Here is a 12405-nt window from a genome sequence, read left to right on the forward strand (position 1 = left end):
TTATCAGCAACTTTCACTTTGTGCTATTTTCGAATATACCAACACGCAATTTGTTTGATGGGTTTCACATTAAGTAAACAATCTTTTAGTGCAGTCTAAATATATTTTTTCATGGATGAACTTTTATTATTATTCACTTTTCTCTATCATTTTTAAATGAATAAACCCAGGTATGGAGTCGTTTAAGAACTACAGTAATTACAGTGATCGGTCTCTATCTGCAAGTATTATTCAGACACGTGATACGAACATATTGGGTGGAAAATAGGCTAGGAGCTTAATTGGGTCGTATGCACGTGCAAGACCTACATGCACGTCCCTTACCAAACTTTTCCAAACGAGAAAAACGGATCGGATCACTTTCACCTTGGGAGCAATTCTTCAGTCTCTCTCTTCCAGATATGTCCCAAGTCGTGGTTCTCGTCCTGAGAAGTAGGAAATTGATAAAACCATCATTTTTCTTTGTTAATCTGGCACACAAAATGTACACCAAAAAATACATCAATGAGCTTTTACTTAACTTTCCAAAATATATTTGGTACAATTGGTATTAACGATATTATGAAATCCTATCGAACCTGTCCAATCGTAAATGTATAAAAAAAACATGGGGTATGAGCTTTTGGAATCAGTAATTTAACTTACCCCAAAAAACCTGCGAAGTTTTGAGCAATTTTTCATTTCTCTTTGTCGAATTTCAATTTCTTACTGGTATTTCGCAGGTGGTATAGAAATCACTGCTCATTAGTGCTCATCCCCTCTTGTCATTAGGACTTTGAAGATGAAAACCTGCGGATAATAAACGGAGCAGGTTTCAGATAAATGTAGATCAGAGTTCACGTTTTGCAAAAAATAAATGGTAGAGTCTTGCGCAGAAATATTTGACGTTGCATACGTAACAGCAAATTTCAGGAATAGAATGTGAAATTTGAGACTTGCACAATATAAATTGGTGCTGCAATTAAGGGCTCTCGACCTGTTGTGTGTTATTGTTGTTGTTGTCAATTTGAATGGTTTATTCCTACGTGGAAATAAATTGTGTAAGTATAAGCATCAAGTTCGTTGGTCCTCATGAATACTAAGATTGACGGATTTTGTCATTTTAAGTGGTGCACAATATGTACATACTTCAAAGTTGCAAACCATTGAATAAGTTGCAAAGAATTAATTTTGATGTGATGGTTGTCGGTTGTTGCGAAATATCCTGAATGTATATTTTGCTTTCCCAAAATCTGAAAGTACATAAGTACATGCCTTCAGGTGTACTATAGACACACAGTTGCATATGGCTGGAAGAGCTTATGTGCTTCACATAACAATAAATAATGCTCTCTTAGAAAGTTCGCCTTTGCTTTCTTTCACCTGTAGATGAGAGACATCTACGTAATGAGCATAATCCCAATCTCCTCATATTTTACGTACTATTACATACACATTTTCACTATTCGTTCGTACGCGATTGTCAATTTCTCTAAGCATATTATACAATTTCTATACACGCACACATGTGGTACAAAATATGTCATTTCTCATGCTACATATTTATCTTAGCACTCCAAAGGGTTTGGTTACACCCCAGAGCTATGATTATGCAGTTCGTTGAGCCAGTCACTTCTGAAATGCTCAGAACAATCCATTTCATTTATTTGCAGTGCATATCGATGCGCATCAGTCAGGCATTTCAAAGCAAATTTTTATCTCACTCTCGGAACACGTGTAACAGAGGACGTTTGATTTATTAGAGTTGCTCATGCTTCATAGCTATTTACTTATGAACTAGATTCGTACATAGGTTGCAAATTAGAATTAAATTGAATTCGATTCCCAGGGATAAAAAAGTCATGAAGGTTGAAGTGGTTTCAATTTCGACTTGTAGTGGCGTAGAAAATCTGGTGGTTTCGATTTCAACGCCGAGCTCACCTACACTCATTGTCGTAGAACTTGCCTGCATAATCTCAGGGTGACTCCCGGTACAATGCTGCGAATATGTATGCATCAGATGCCTAATACGAGGTCTGACAATTGGGGGAATGGTTAGTGGCCCAATTTGACCTGCACCTGAGGATGATTACTTCAAAAGAAAGCGTCGTCGTTGTGAGAACATGACCAGTTTTGGCACTCATTCATGAGTCGCCCATGTCGTCTACAGCACTTCCGTGAAATGAAATATTATTCAGGTCGAGGTGTCCAATTTTTTTCATAAAAACGACGTTGACCTCTCCCAAATTTGTTTGGTTGCTCCACATTTTCAAACGCTGAAGACATTGCCGTCTCGTCAATTATGTATGACACTCGATTTAATCTTTGGCTTGATCGACTCTCTGACTTGGACAGAAGTAGGAAATAATGCTCCATTTGGCGAGAAGGGAAATATTCTCGTTGGATTGGAACAATCAGTCACATCGATTATAAACCTAAATACAAGACTTGTACTATACGCAGTGACCCTTTTCTCCTAATGATACACAGCGATTGACTTCCTCGTCATCAACTATTTGGATTAAATCATCGAATTGAGATTGTTCCGGAAATCGTACGATAATTGATAGAACAAATGTCGGCATGCCCCCGTTTAGCAGGGTGTTAGGCACTGCAAGACGCCGAGTGGAGACTATTGTTGTTGAACTGGTTTTAATAATATGAGCGTTAAACCAATGTTATTTTTACTCCAAGAGACTTCTTGTTACATGGAGGAGCACTCCTAATGGAGCAAAGAGGGCTTTAAAATCCGATCAACAAATGTAGTGAAACATTGTGGAAGAGGATATTCAAGAAGAAATTGAAGATGCATCTGGAAGGGTAGCATGGAAGTGGAGAGAATGCGCTGCTGGAGTGCTGCTGCTGGGCCTAATCAGACGACGACGAACGAGAGGACGGTAATAATGGCAATCGTTTAGAAATTTGTAAGCTCACACACAATTATTATGAGAAGAGGAGAAGGAGAGGAGTGCAATTTAGGAGCAACCCAAATGTCTCACTTCACTCTTAAGAGGTTTGTTTATTTGACTAAAACTATACTGTTTTCTCTGCATTCAACTTCCGACACTTTTTACCCTCTCGAGAATGAAAACCATCGTGCGGGTTGGCTGCATAGTTGCAAGATAAGTATGGCCATTCACTGTGTATGTATGTACACATTGTGTAGGAATAGCCAATCTCTAAACACCCAAATTAGTCTCAATCTTTATCCCGAAGTGTGGCAGGATCCATTCCACACTCATTATTTCCATGGGTTGAGTGAGTGAGGAGATTGTAAGCTCTCCAATAAATATCTGTCCAATTTGAAACACTACAATCGCCTCCGATCTCTAAAGTAGGCATTGTTTCCTCCGCTCCTGCTTGAATACTTTCCTCTTTACAGGAAGAACAATACGGGTGCCAAAAATAACTAGACGGAGGAATTGTAACGTAATCCAGGGAGGGAGGAACAACATCAGAGCATTTTTATGAGGGCATTTGTTCACGGAGTTGACACCTCTGCTGCTGCTGATTCGTCTGTCGGAAGGACGGGTGTGCAGCATGACGGCTTTTATCATAAAGTTCAAACACGTCCATTCATTTGATGCATTACAATATTGACATTGTCAACCATACAGTACTTCCTCTCCTTAACCTATCTTAATCCCGACGGTGATGATAAGCGCTGATAAGCTCTCTCCTTCGGTGTGTGTCACACTATTCCATCTCTGTCATTATGATCATCCTTTCGGAGGGTGTGGGACCAACTGTTTGATGCTGTACGCGAGGAATGATGTTGTAGGATGATGAGACAGGGAAGGATTGGTGGGACGGGTTCTGCATGTATTAGATGTTGAGGAGGTCAGTGGGTGCACACCTTGGTTTTCGAGTAGCAGCAGCATTCATTGATTTATGCTACGAAGAAGGTTGCATGACATTTGCTCTCGTTTGTCCCTTTCTTGCAATGAAGTTTAGATGCAAAATTGCAAACCAGGTGCTTTGGAAAAGGTGCAAGAGAAGCTGCATAAGAAAACGTCGACGGGAGGCGAACAGCACACTGTGTGATTTCATGCGAGAGGAATTCTCACTTTCCTCGGCCTTCAACGCGTTGAATTGAAAGATGAGTTTCTGGCCAGATTGTGTAGCCCACCAGTTGCCTCTCGTCTCACTCTCTCTCTTGCACTCGGGAAATTGAGACGTTTCTCCGGGATTGCTCACTCCGTGCATGGTTGGTGGCCAAGTTACCCAACAAACGCCATCGCATCGCCATCATCTTGGTTCGTTGGAGGTCGTCGTTGCAAAGCGTTGATCCAAGTAAAATCTCTCTTAAAAGCTTTCCAGTCCAGTCGTGGAGTCGCATCGGACGGAACAATAAAAGCCGTGCCAGGCTGCACTCCGTCGCCTGAAGTGAGATGCTGCTCTCCATAAACCGAGTCACCCTGATTCGTCACTAGCTTGGATTATTTCATTTCACTCGATATGTGCTCATCATTGTCGTAAGGAAGGGGACACAACAGAGAACAAGCTTGTCAATAAGTACATAAAGATATTGCTCTATGGGGCATTGTGCGACAGGGACGCCTTTTGAGTAGACCTATCTAACTTATCACGAAATCCGGCAGAAGTGCCGATTGTGAAGGACAGCATAAAGTAAAACTGTGTTACAACGAGTGAAAACTTGCAATTTTAATGCGTGAACTGGGGAAGAAACGTTTGGGTGGGAGGCAAAAGTTGCGGCGAGAAATGGCTCCGAGTGGACGAGGCAGTGATGGAGGCAGCACTCTCCAGAAACGTAAGCATGACCTTAGTTGTAGGAGTGAAATGTAGGCATGAGATTCTGCAGAGGTATGAACATTAAAATAATTGTTGATGACGATGCTGGTTTTGCTAGCCCCCCCAACGGAGCTGGTCAAGTTGACGCCTGAGAATGAAGACTTGTTCGTGACGGTGAAGGAGTGTCAGAAGTGTCCCGAGGACTCGGGTTGGTGACAAGTATTCAATATTGCCTTTCATCGAATATAATAATTGATCAAACAAATCTTAAAAAATAGGAATAAATTTTCAAGTTCCTTACTAATAACTTTACAGCCTGTCACAACAGCTACATCCACTCCACGAAGAAGGAGAACTTTTGCGTCTGCTACCACTTCAAACCACTCTACCCCCTGCGGAAGGGAGAATATTGCCCCAGAAACACAGGTACGTAACCGCATACAAAGGATCCCCTCCGTCTCAAATGGCACACGTGTACACGGCGTCATTCAACCATTTCCCAACAAATTTGTGGCTTCACTATGCATATATCTAATCTATGTAAAATACCTTTGTGGAACTTTACATGAAGGATGTGATCGATTTTCGGATAATTCTGACCTGTTTGCCCATATTAGCCTTTAATGCGCTACCGGGCTGACTTACAATTAGTTGTCTCTATTAATGAGTAGTACCCACAAGTACATGCGTATGTAGGCCCATGCTATCTTACATGGGAAGGACAGAACGCCTTGACTCCTACCCCCTTAAATAGATCACATGTTTTTGCATATAGTCCATTTGTTGTTCGTGATTATGATCGTGTCTAAATATCAAATTAGTGCAATCGTCGTCCCACAAGGATGCCTGGCAAGCACATCATAACAATTTTACAGAGTCTATCCATGTACAGGTAAAGACTTTATGCGAATAGCGTCTTATCATTTTCAACTGCTAATTACTTACTTACTTTAAAAGTGCTACCGGCACAAGAAATTTATGCCCTGTTATATTTGTCAGGTTCCCGGAGCTGCTGTGAACGCCACTGCTTCAGACGTGACGACAACCTCAGTGTTTCCACACGCTTTGGTCTCCTCCCTCCTGGTGACCTCCATCCTCGCCCTCCTGCTCCTCCTCGTCTGCCTCCTCAAGCGCAGAACGCTCCAGAGGCTGGTGAACAAAGGCTCGAAAAATAAGGTAAGGTGGACCAACTATTTGTTGAATTTACTTGGGTCGCCCCTCAACACGTGTGTACTGTTTGTATGCATATTTCATGTTTGGTGAGGGTACGTGGTACGTACGTACGTATTGTGTCTCATTTGGACAGATCCTAAAACTCTGCTCTTTATCATCGCAAGAGAAAGAATTCTCGGGAAAATATACAAAATTGTAAAAATAGCCTTGAAAGTGACATGGGTTCTCTTTCCTCAATATGCTGCACACATATAGATATGTATGTACATAGATAGATATACACATGTCCGCATACAAAATTGCGCTAAGAACTGATAGCGATATATGTAGATGTGCGGATTTAATTGGTATTTATATCGAGGGGAAGCGATGTGTGGGGCAAAAAGGATCCCGATTTTTAGATTGAATTCCTCTGTCTGTTGACAACTTGTTGAATATACTGACTGGTTGTGTTTGGCTTGGGTGCAGATGGAGATGATGGACATGGGACGGAGTGGTTTGCTACTCCCCACGGACCGCTTCGTGAGCAACCCGACGTATCAGTCCCCCTGTGTGGACTTGTCAGTTCGCGTCTTTTCCCCCCAAGAAGTCAACCTCTCCGTCCAGATTGGGCAGGGCTGCTTTGGAAAGGTATTCAGAGGTGAGCAAATGAGAATGGTCGCTTATTTAGAAATCTCCTCGGTCCAAGCTCAGCATACATTCCTGATGCATGAGTTGGGTGAAAAGGTCAAACATATTCACTTTTTAAGAGGATTACGTGCTTTGTTGGTCGTTGGCCCAATAGAACGAGCCAACTCATTTTTTGCAATTGCCGGTGAGCGTGGATGGTCATTGTTATTACGTATTGGACATTATGTAATCTGCAAAGCAAGAACACGTCGGATTACTTGCTCCGGCCTGCTTAGCTGACCATGAGGGACGGATTTGGCAGTGAAAGTTGTGCATAACCTTGTTGGTCATTGCCAAGCCCATATCATAATGTGCTCGTCATCAACCTGGTGGTTGGAAAGATTATTGCTTGCTACGCACCTACTAAAAAGACGGCAGACGGGGTTCGGATCGAATCGGATTTTAAAGTGTTCGGATTATGCTGGGTATCTAATTGATCCGATAGAATTTTTCGAAGCAATCCGATCCGACCGGATCAGCTTCGGAAAACAAGCTTGATCCGATCAGACAAAATCCGACGGATTAAAATCGGATTGGATTAGCCGTCCCTACGGGCGGACGTGTGAAAGGGACGACTCGGAAATTAGGTAATGCAAAATTGAGTTCTACCATAACTAATTGTAAGTATTAAGGGGGACCCAAATCGGCGTTATGCAATTTCCGAATCGTCCTTAATCGTGAATGCTTTTTTGGGGTGGGACTAAATTGTTTGCCGGTGCAGGTGTGCTTGGGGGGGAGGCAGTGGCGATCAAGGTGGTGAAGCGGGAGTACTCGGACGAGGCGGTGAAGGAAGTTGAGACGATGGCAACCTTCTCCCATCCAAACATCCTTCATCTCATCGGAATCGTCCAGAGCTCAGGTGAGATATTGTCCTTCCTTATTTTTCCATGTAAAGTAGACCACACCTCAAATGCTAACCAAGATCCAGCAAATCTATAAAATGCCGTGCAATTGCCACTTTATATTCGTGAGCACACTTTTATCCTCGGCTGCGGCGGCTGGTAGTGCGGTTATTTGCACATGGCTCATCGACTGCTTTTGAACCAGGTCACTTCATTTGTTTTCCTGGAACAGCTTTGTGCTGGCGACTGCTTGATTAACTCATTCCCCTCCACACTATCCGAATGCTCCACCCCGACCACCACCAGACCAATCTTTATCTGACATAAAGAGACATGAGATGATTATTAGCATTCATAGGTCGCCGAAGCTGTGGGTTTGGGGAATTGAATTAACATTCTAATATATTTAAGTGGATGGGGCTTGCATACATTAAAAGGTATCTTTTGGGGACGGTATGTCCGCGGCTCCTGCAAGTATTATTCTTATTACGTTAATGTATCAGATCAACCTGCTGCTGATTTCGGGGAAAGCATAATCCACAAAATATCCCGAGGAGGACCATGCAGAGGATGAACGGGGATCATCTCGGAGTCTCCAAAACCACTCACTTTTTGACAGGACGTGTATTTGTGCAAACTCGACACCAGGCCCTGTGACGTGCGTCATATTCTCAACCTCTCCATCTGTCTCTCTTTTGATGTCTTGTTTGCATGGCTTTTTGTTATGTTTTTCTTGGCCACACTCCATTTGATGGCGTGGTGGCATTTTGGCTACCTGGCCGACTCTCAGTGATGATGGGGTCACTCTCCAGGCTTGTGGAAATATTTTCACAAGACGTCCACCAATTTAGCAGCCTCCTCCCCATTTGCTGCCAAGACGGAGACCTTTCTCCGTGTCTCTTGGCTCAACCCGTGCTTTTTCTTACGTGCCCTCCAGTCGGGACTAATAGCAAGTGTGTAAGAGGACACTTTCTTGCTCATTATGGGAAACCTTTGATGTGATGTGTTTATCGTATTTCAGTAGGAAATGAATCACAATAGGATTCTGGCTGTGCATGAACTTGTGACGCTAAACTGCGAATCGCTCAGATTGCTGCTGGGCTGATTTAATACTTGGTCTCCAGTAGCACAGCAATTATGCTAGTGCTACGTTGTAACAGGAAATTGGTCCATAACAACGGATGCAGGCTTCCAGAATTTCAGGGCTTCCGTTACAAATTACACTTGGTCTATCTTTCGTTGTCGTAAGATGTGCTGACATAGACTTCGCAACGAAATTTGTGGCCAATGTGTGATGTGGATAAATGAATCGACCAAATCCAATAAAAATACTTGAACCTGATCACTTATTAGCTGACTATTTATTACATCTCAGCCGCTGAAAAATTGACGCTTTTTTACGTATTTGTTCAAATGCTTATTATATTTCGCCCAAATATGTACATATATAGTATCAGTACATGTACGATGGCCATAAAATATGAAAATACATATGTATGTGCAAGAATTTGTTCGACTTAAATATTTTGTGTGACATAAACATAACTGGAAGCAAGATCCTAAACTTTCAATTAATCCGGTTTGGTGCTGAGAGGGATTAAAGTACGCTATGCATGACCGTAGTCGTCTGCTTCTTCCGCGGTATTCTCTCGACTGGCCAATTTGTGGCGCACGATGCATGCAGATTCGTAGTCGTGATGTGGAATGGACAATCAGTTGATTACCGTTTTATGCCCCTTGTTTATTACGCCACAACTTGAGGCAGTGCAAGCAAGCCACAGCGCGACACGGAAAATATACTCTTAAATGTTCCAAACGAGAGGATGGATGGATGGGTCAGAATGAAAAAGCAAACAGACGGCGACGGCAATTGACGCCACTGCTGCTTGACCACAAAGAAATTGTGGGTGTCGAGTGTCCAAAATTGATTGGTTGGGCGGGTGGGCTTTTATTGATGCTACGGGCAGGAAAAGTGGCGTTGGTATATATTTAACAAAGTAAACAGAGAGAGATATTATTAACTGAAAATCGCTTTCTCCTTTCTTACACAGTATTATCTGTTCGTGACGAAAGGACGACGTAGTAAACCCAAAGTAGACCTAAACTGGGCAATAGCGGATTGATTGATGAGGGAGAAAGCCAGAGAGAAATGAATTTGTAGAGATGCATGGCATTGTCAGGGAGTTGATACACGCTGCAGTATGTACACTGCATACATATTGTCTCTCTTATAACCCACATAATCCATCAATCCGACTTTTTTTCTATTTTTCATGAGTCAGCGTGAGGACGAGATGTTCATGCTCTTGTCCATTTGACTATCTGTAATTGGAGTGCTGTGATTTTGATTGCAGATTTCGATGCCCCCTGGCTCATCTTTGAGTTTATGAAGTATGGCGACCTCGCTGGAGTGTTGCGGAATGGGGATAAGCGAGGACAACCCGTCTCACCTCATGGTCAGACTGGCCCAACTTCGGCCGAGGGACCTGAATCACTCGGAGGGGAGGACGAGGCAGAAAAACTGCATTTGACCAGCGTAAGTTTGCGTTTCTCAGAAATGGAGACTCCATAGGTCGTCAATATACACATATTATTTCATAAGCCTCGCCATTTCATATATTTATTGTCGACTTGAACCTTTTGAGCAAAGTGAAAGCTTCAATCTGAATGTCTCAAACTGGGTTTCACTAAAAACCTTCATTTCTATATGCACTGCACTACATTCTGTTGTTATTCAGGCGTTTTTACAAAGTGTGGTGAAAATGCCTACATTTCCTAGAGTTGATTGGTGTTGCATCCGATCGGCGTAAATAAGAGAAATGTGGGACACCCACCCGGTGTCAGAAGCCATGGAGCACCATTCATGCACCTATTTTAGATACTAAACTAAATTATTTTTCGGCAGCTCTGTGCTTTCTAAGAAAACAATCAGTCGCAAATCAATAAAAACAATCTTGTGGAAAGTTTTTTTATTATTATTTTCCGATGTAAAATGCTCCTACTTACTTTCTCTTGCGACTGATTGAAAGGCTCTTTAGTTTTTGCTTTAATTAGTGTTTTCTTTCAAGGCAAGACACCCCCGGACTGTCGGAAACAACAACATTTAACCTATGCAACATTTCAAATTAAAATGATCACGTTTCTAATTTCCTCGCGTGTTATTGTTTGTCTACGCCAGGAGCGGCTGGAGGAGTTTGCGTCTCAGATTGCGGAGGGGATGAAGTATTTGTCCTCTCAGCACTTTGTTCATCGTGATCTTGCAGCACGGAATTGTCTCGTCTCTGGAGCTGGCATGGTAAAAATATCCGATTTTGGACTCTCGCGAGATGTGTACACCTGCGATTACTACAAGGTCAGCACGTACTATGAAAGCGTATTTATATTGGAGTGAAAGCCGTGGAGGATTGAATTATCTCAAGATTTTCTATGCGACGAAGATCATTGATTATTTGATGCAAAATATAATAATGGAACGTGTGTCCTCCTCCTGGACAGATTGGTGGTTCGAGATTATTGCCGCTGCGCTGGATGGCACCGGAAAGCATTCTGTATGGGCGCTTCACATTGGAGTCCGACGTGTATGTTTAACATTGAATTCTTAAATAATTATTAGAACCCTGGATGTCGGACAGTTGTAAATAGTTTAAAAATCTGTAAAATCTGTCCTTCAAAAGGTGGGCGTTTGGCGTCCTCCTCTGGGAAATTTTCTCGTGGGGAAAGCAACCATATTTTGGACACTCGAACGAAGAAGTGCGCCTTTCAGTCTACTTAATTGAATATGTTGTGTCCATTCACTCAACATACGTACTTAATTGTTACGATATATAATATTAATTTATTTGTTGTGTAAGGTGGTGCAATTAATTTTGGACGGAGTGCTGCTCTGTCAACCTAGCGATTGTCCTCCCATAATTTGTCGCATCATGGAAGGTTGTTGGAAAACAGAACCCAAGGACAGGCTAAAATTTAGCCAGATTGCGCAAAGACTTTCCATCAAAGATCATCCCAACAAGGTAACAGCAAACGACGGGTTAATTGGCACCTCTTAATTGGCTCTCTTCCTCCATAAAAATGAGACAAGCAATTACGCCCCCGATGGGGCTAGAGTTTTTATAGACTCGTAATATGGATGCATGCATATACTACATAATACTGGCGAATGATATATGTGATGCACCTTTTCTTATAATATTGGCCATGCAGCAGCAATGCGATGAGGGGGAGAGGAGGAAGACTGGTTCGTTGGAGGAGAGTTTTCCCCAACTTTCTCCATTCAACAAGTCATCGTTATCACCTCATCATCCGCCCGAAGGAATGGTCGTCAACTCCGGCTACGAGATTCCAAGAAATATTTTAGAGAAGGACTACCTCAAGGTGGTCTAAAAACCATCATGATTATTACACAAGTCACCGAGTCCTGAGCTGTAAGATACAGATATCTTAGTCACTTAATGTCTATTTGTATATGCATGCAGACGTAGAGTAGAGTACATAGAGTACCGATTATGATATTTGAAACGGGTGTTATCTAAACTATATATCGTATCGTTTCCCTTCCTTAAACTCACTTATGATGCTCTCTAATGCGGACGTTGGGCTATAACCTATACATCCATGGCTATAACGATGTGTTGAAAGTAACAAAAATACCTTTATGTATTTCACGGGACATATTATTGACACAAAAATGGGACGGCTAGAAAAAGAAGGGTACAATCAAATACAATTAAATTAGTCAGTTATATGGCATGCACCATTATTAATAGTGGTTTTATTTTCAAGGGCATTGTAAATAATATGTATTTCTGTACTGTATACCGATTAAGCATGTACATGCGTAGTCAATTTAGTGTAAAATAGGAAATAAACTTTATTAATTATCATGGTCATTTCTGCATTCATGTGTCATAAATTTATTTCTGCGGGAGTTGGTGGTAATGGGTGTGTCGTGCTTGGTATGAATGCAACCCATGTTTTCCCATGCTTTCTG

The 12405-nt window shown here is 42.0% G+C and overlaps 1 protein-coding gene across 2 annotated transcripts; it reads left to right on the forward strand.

The window, feature by feature from the left end:
* The first annotated feature begins 4149 nt into the window (after positions 1 to 4149).
* LOC110845283 (tyrosine-protein kinase transmembrane receptor Ror) lies at positions 4150 to 12304 on the forward strand. 2 transcript variants are annotated; one of them, XM_022091681.2, is made up of 13 exons: positions 4150 to 4750; positions 4850 to 4939; positions 5047 to 5157; positions 5553 to 5623; positions 5731 to 5907; positions 6373 to 6544; positions 7295 to 7432; positions 9770 to 9951; positions 10594 to 10767; positions 10911 to 10993; positions 11090 to 11165; positions 11267 to 11428; positions 11619 to 12304. In XM_022091681.2, the coding sequence occupies exons 1-13, from the start codon at positions 4648 to 4650 to the stop codon at positions 11796 to 11798; spliced, it is 1719 nt and encodes a 572-aa protein (XP_021947373.1). In that variant the 5' UTR covers positions 4150 to 4647; the 3' UTR covers positions 11799 to 12304. The 2 variants fall into 2 exon arrangements, with proteins under 2 accessions (XP_021947373.1, XP_035704965.1); XM_035849072.1 differs by having other exon boundaries at positions 11622 to 12304.
* Positions 12305 to 12405: the final 101 nt, after the last annotated feature.

This window comes from Folsomia candida, unplaced genomic scaffold (genome assembly GCF_002217175.1).
Source record: "Folsomia candida strain VU population unplaced genomic scaffold, ASM221717v1 Fcan01_Sc001, whole genome shotgun sequence".
NCBI lineage: Eukaryota > Metazoa > Arthropoda > Collembola > Entomobryomorpha > Isotomidae > Folsomia > Folsomia candida.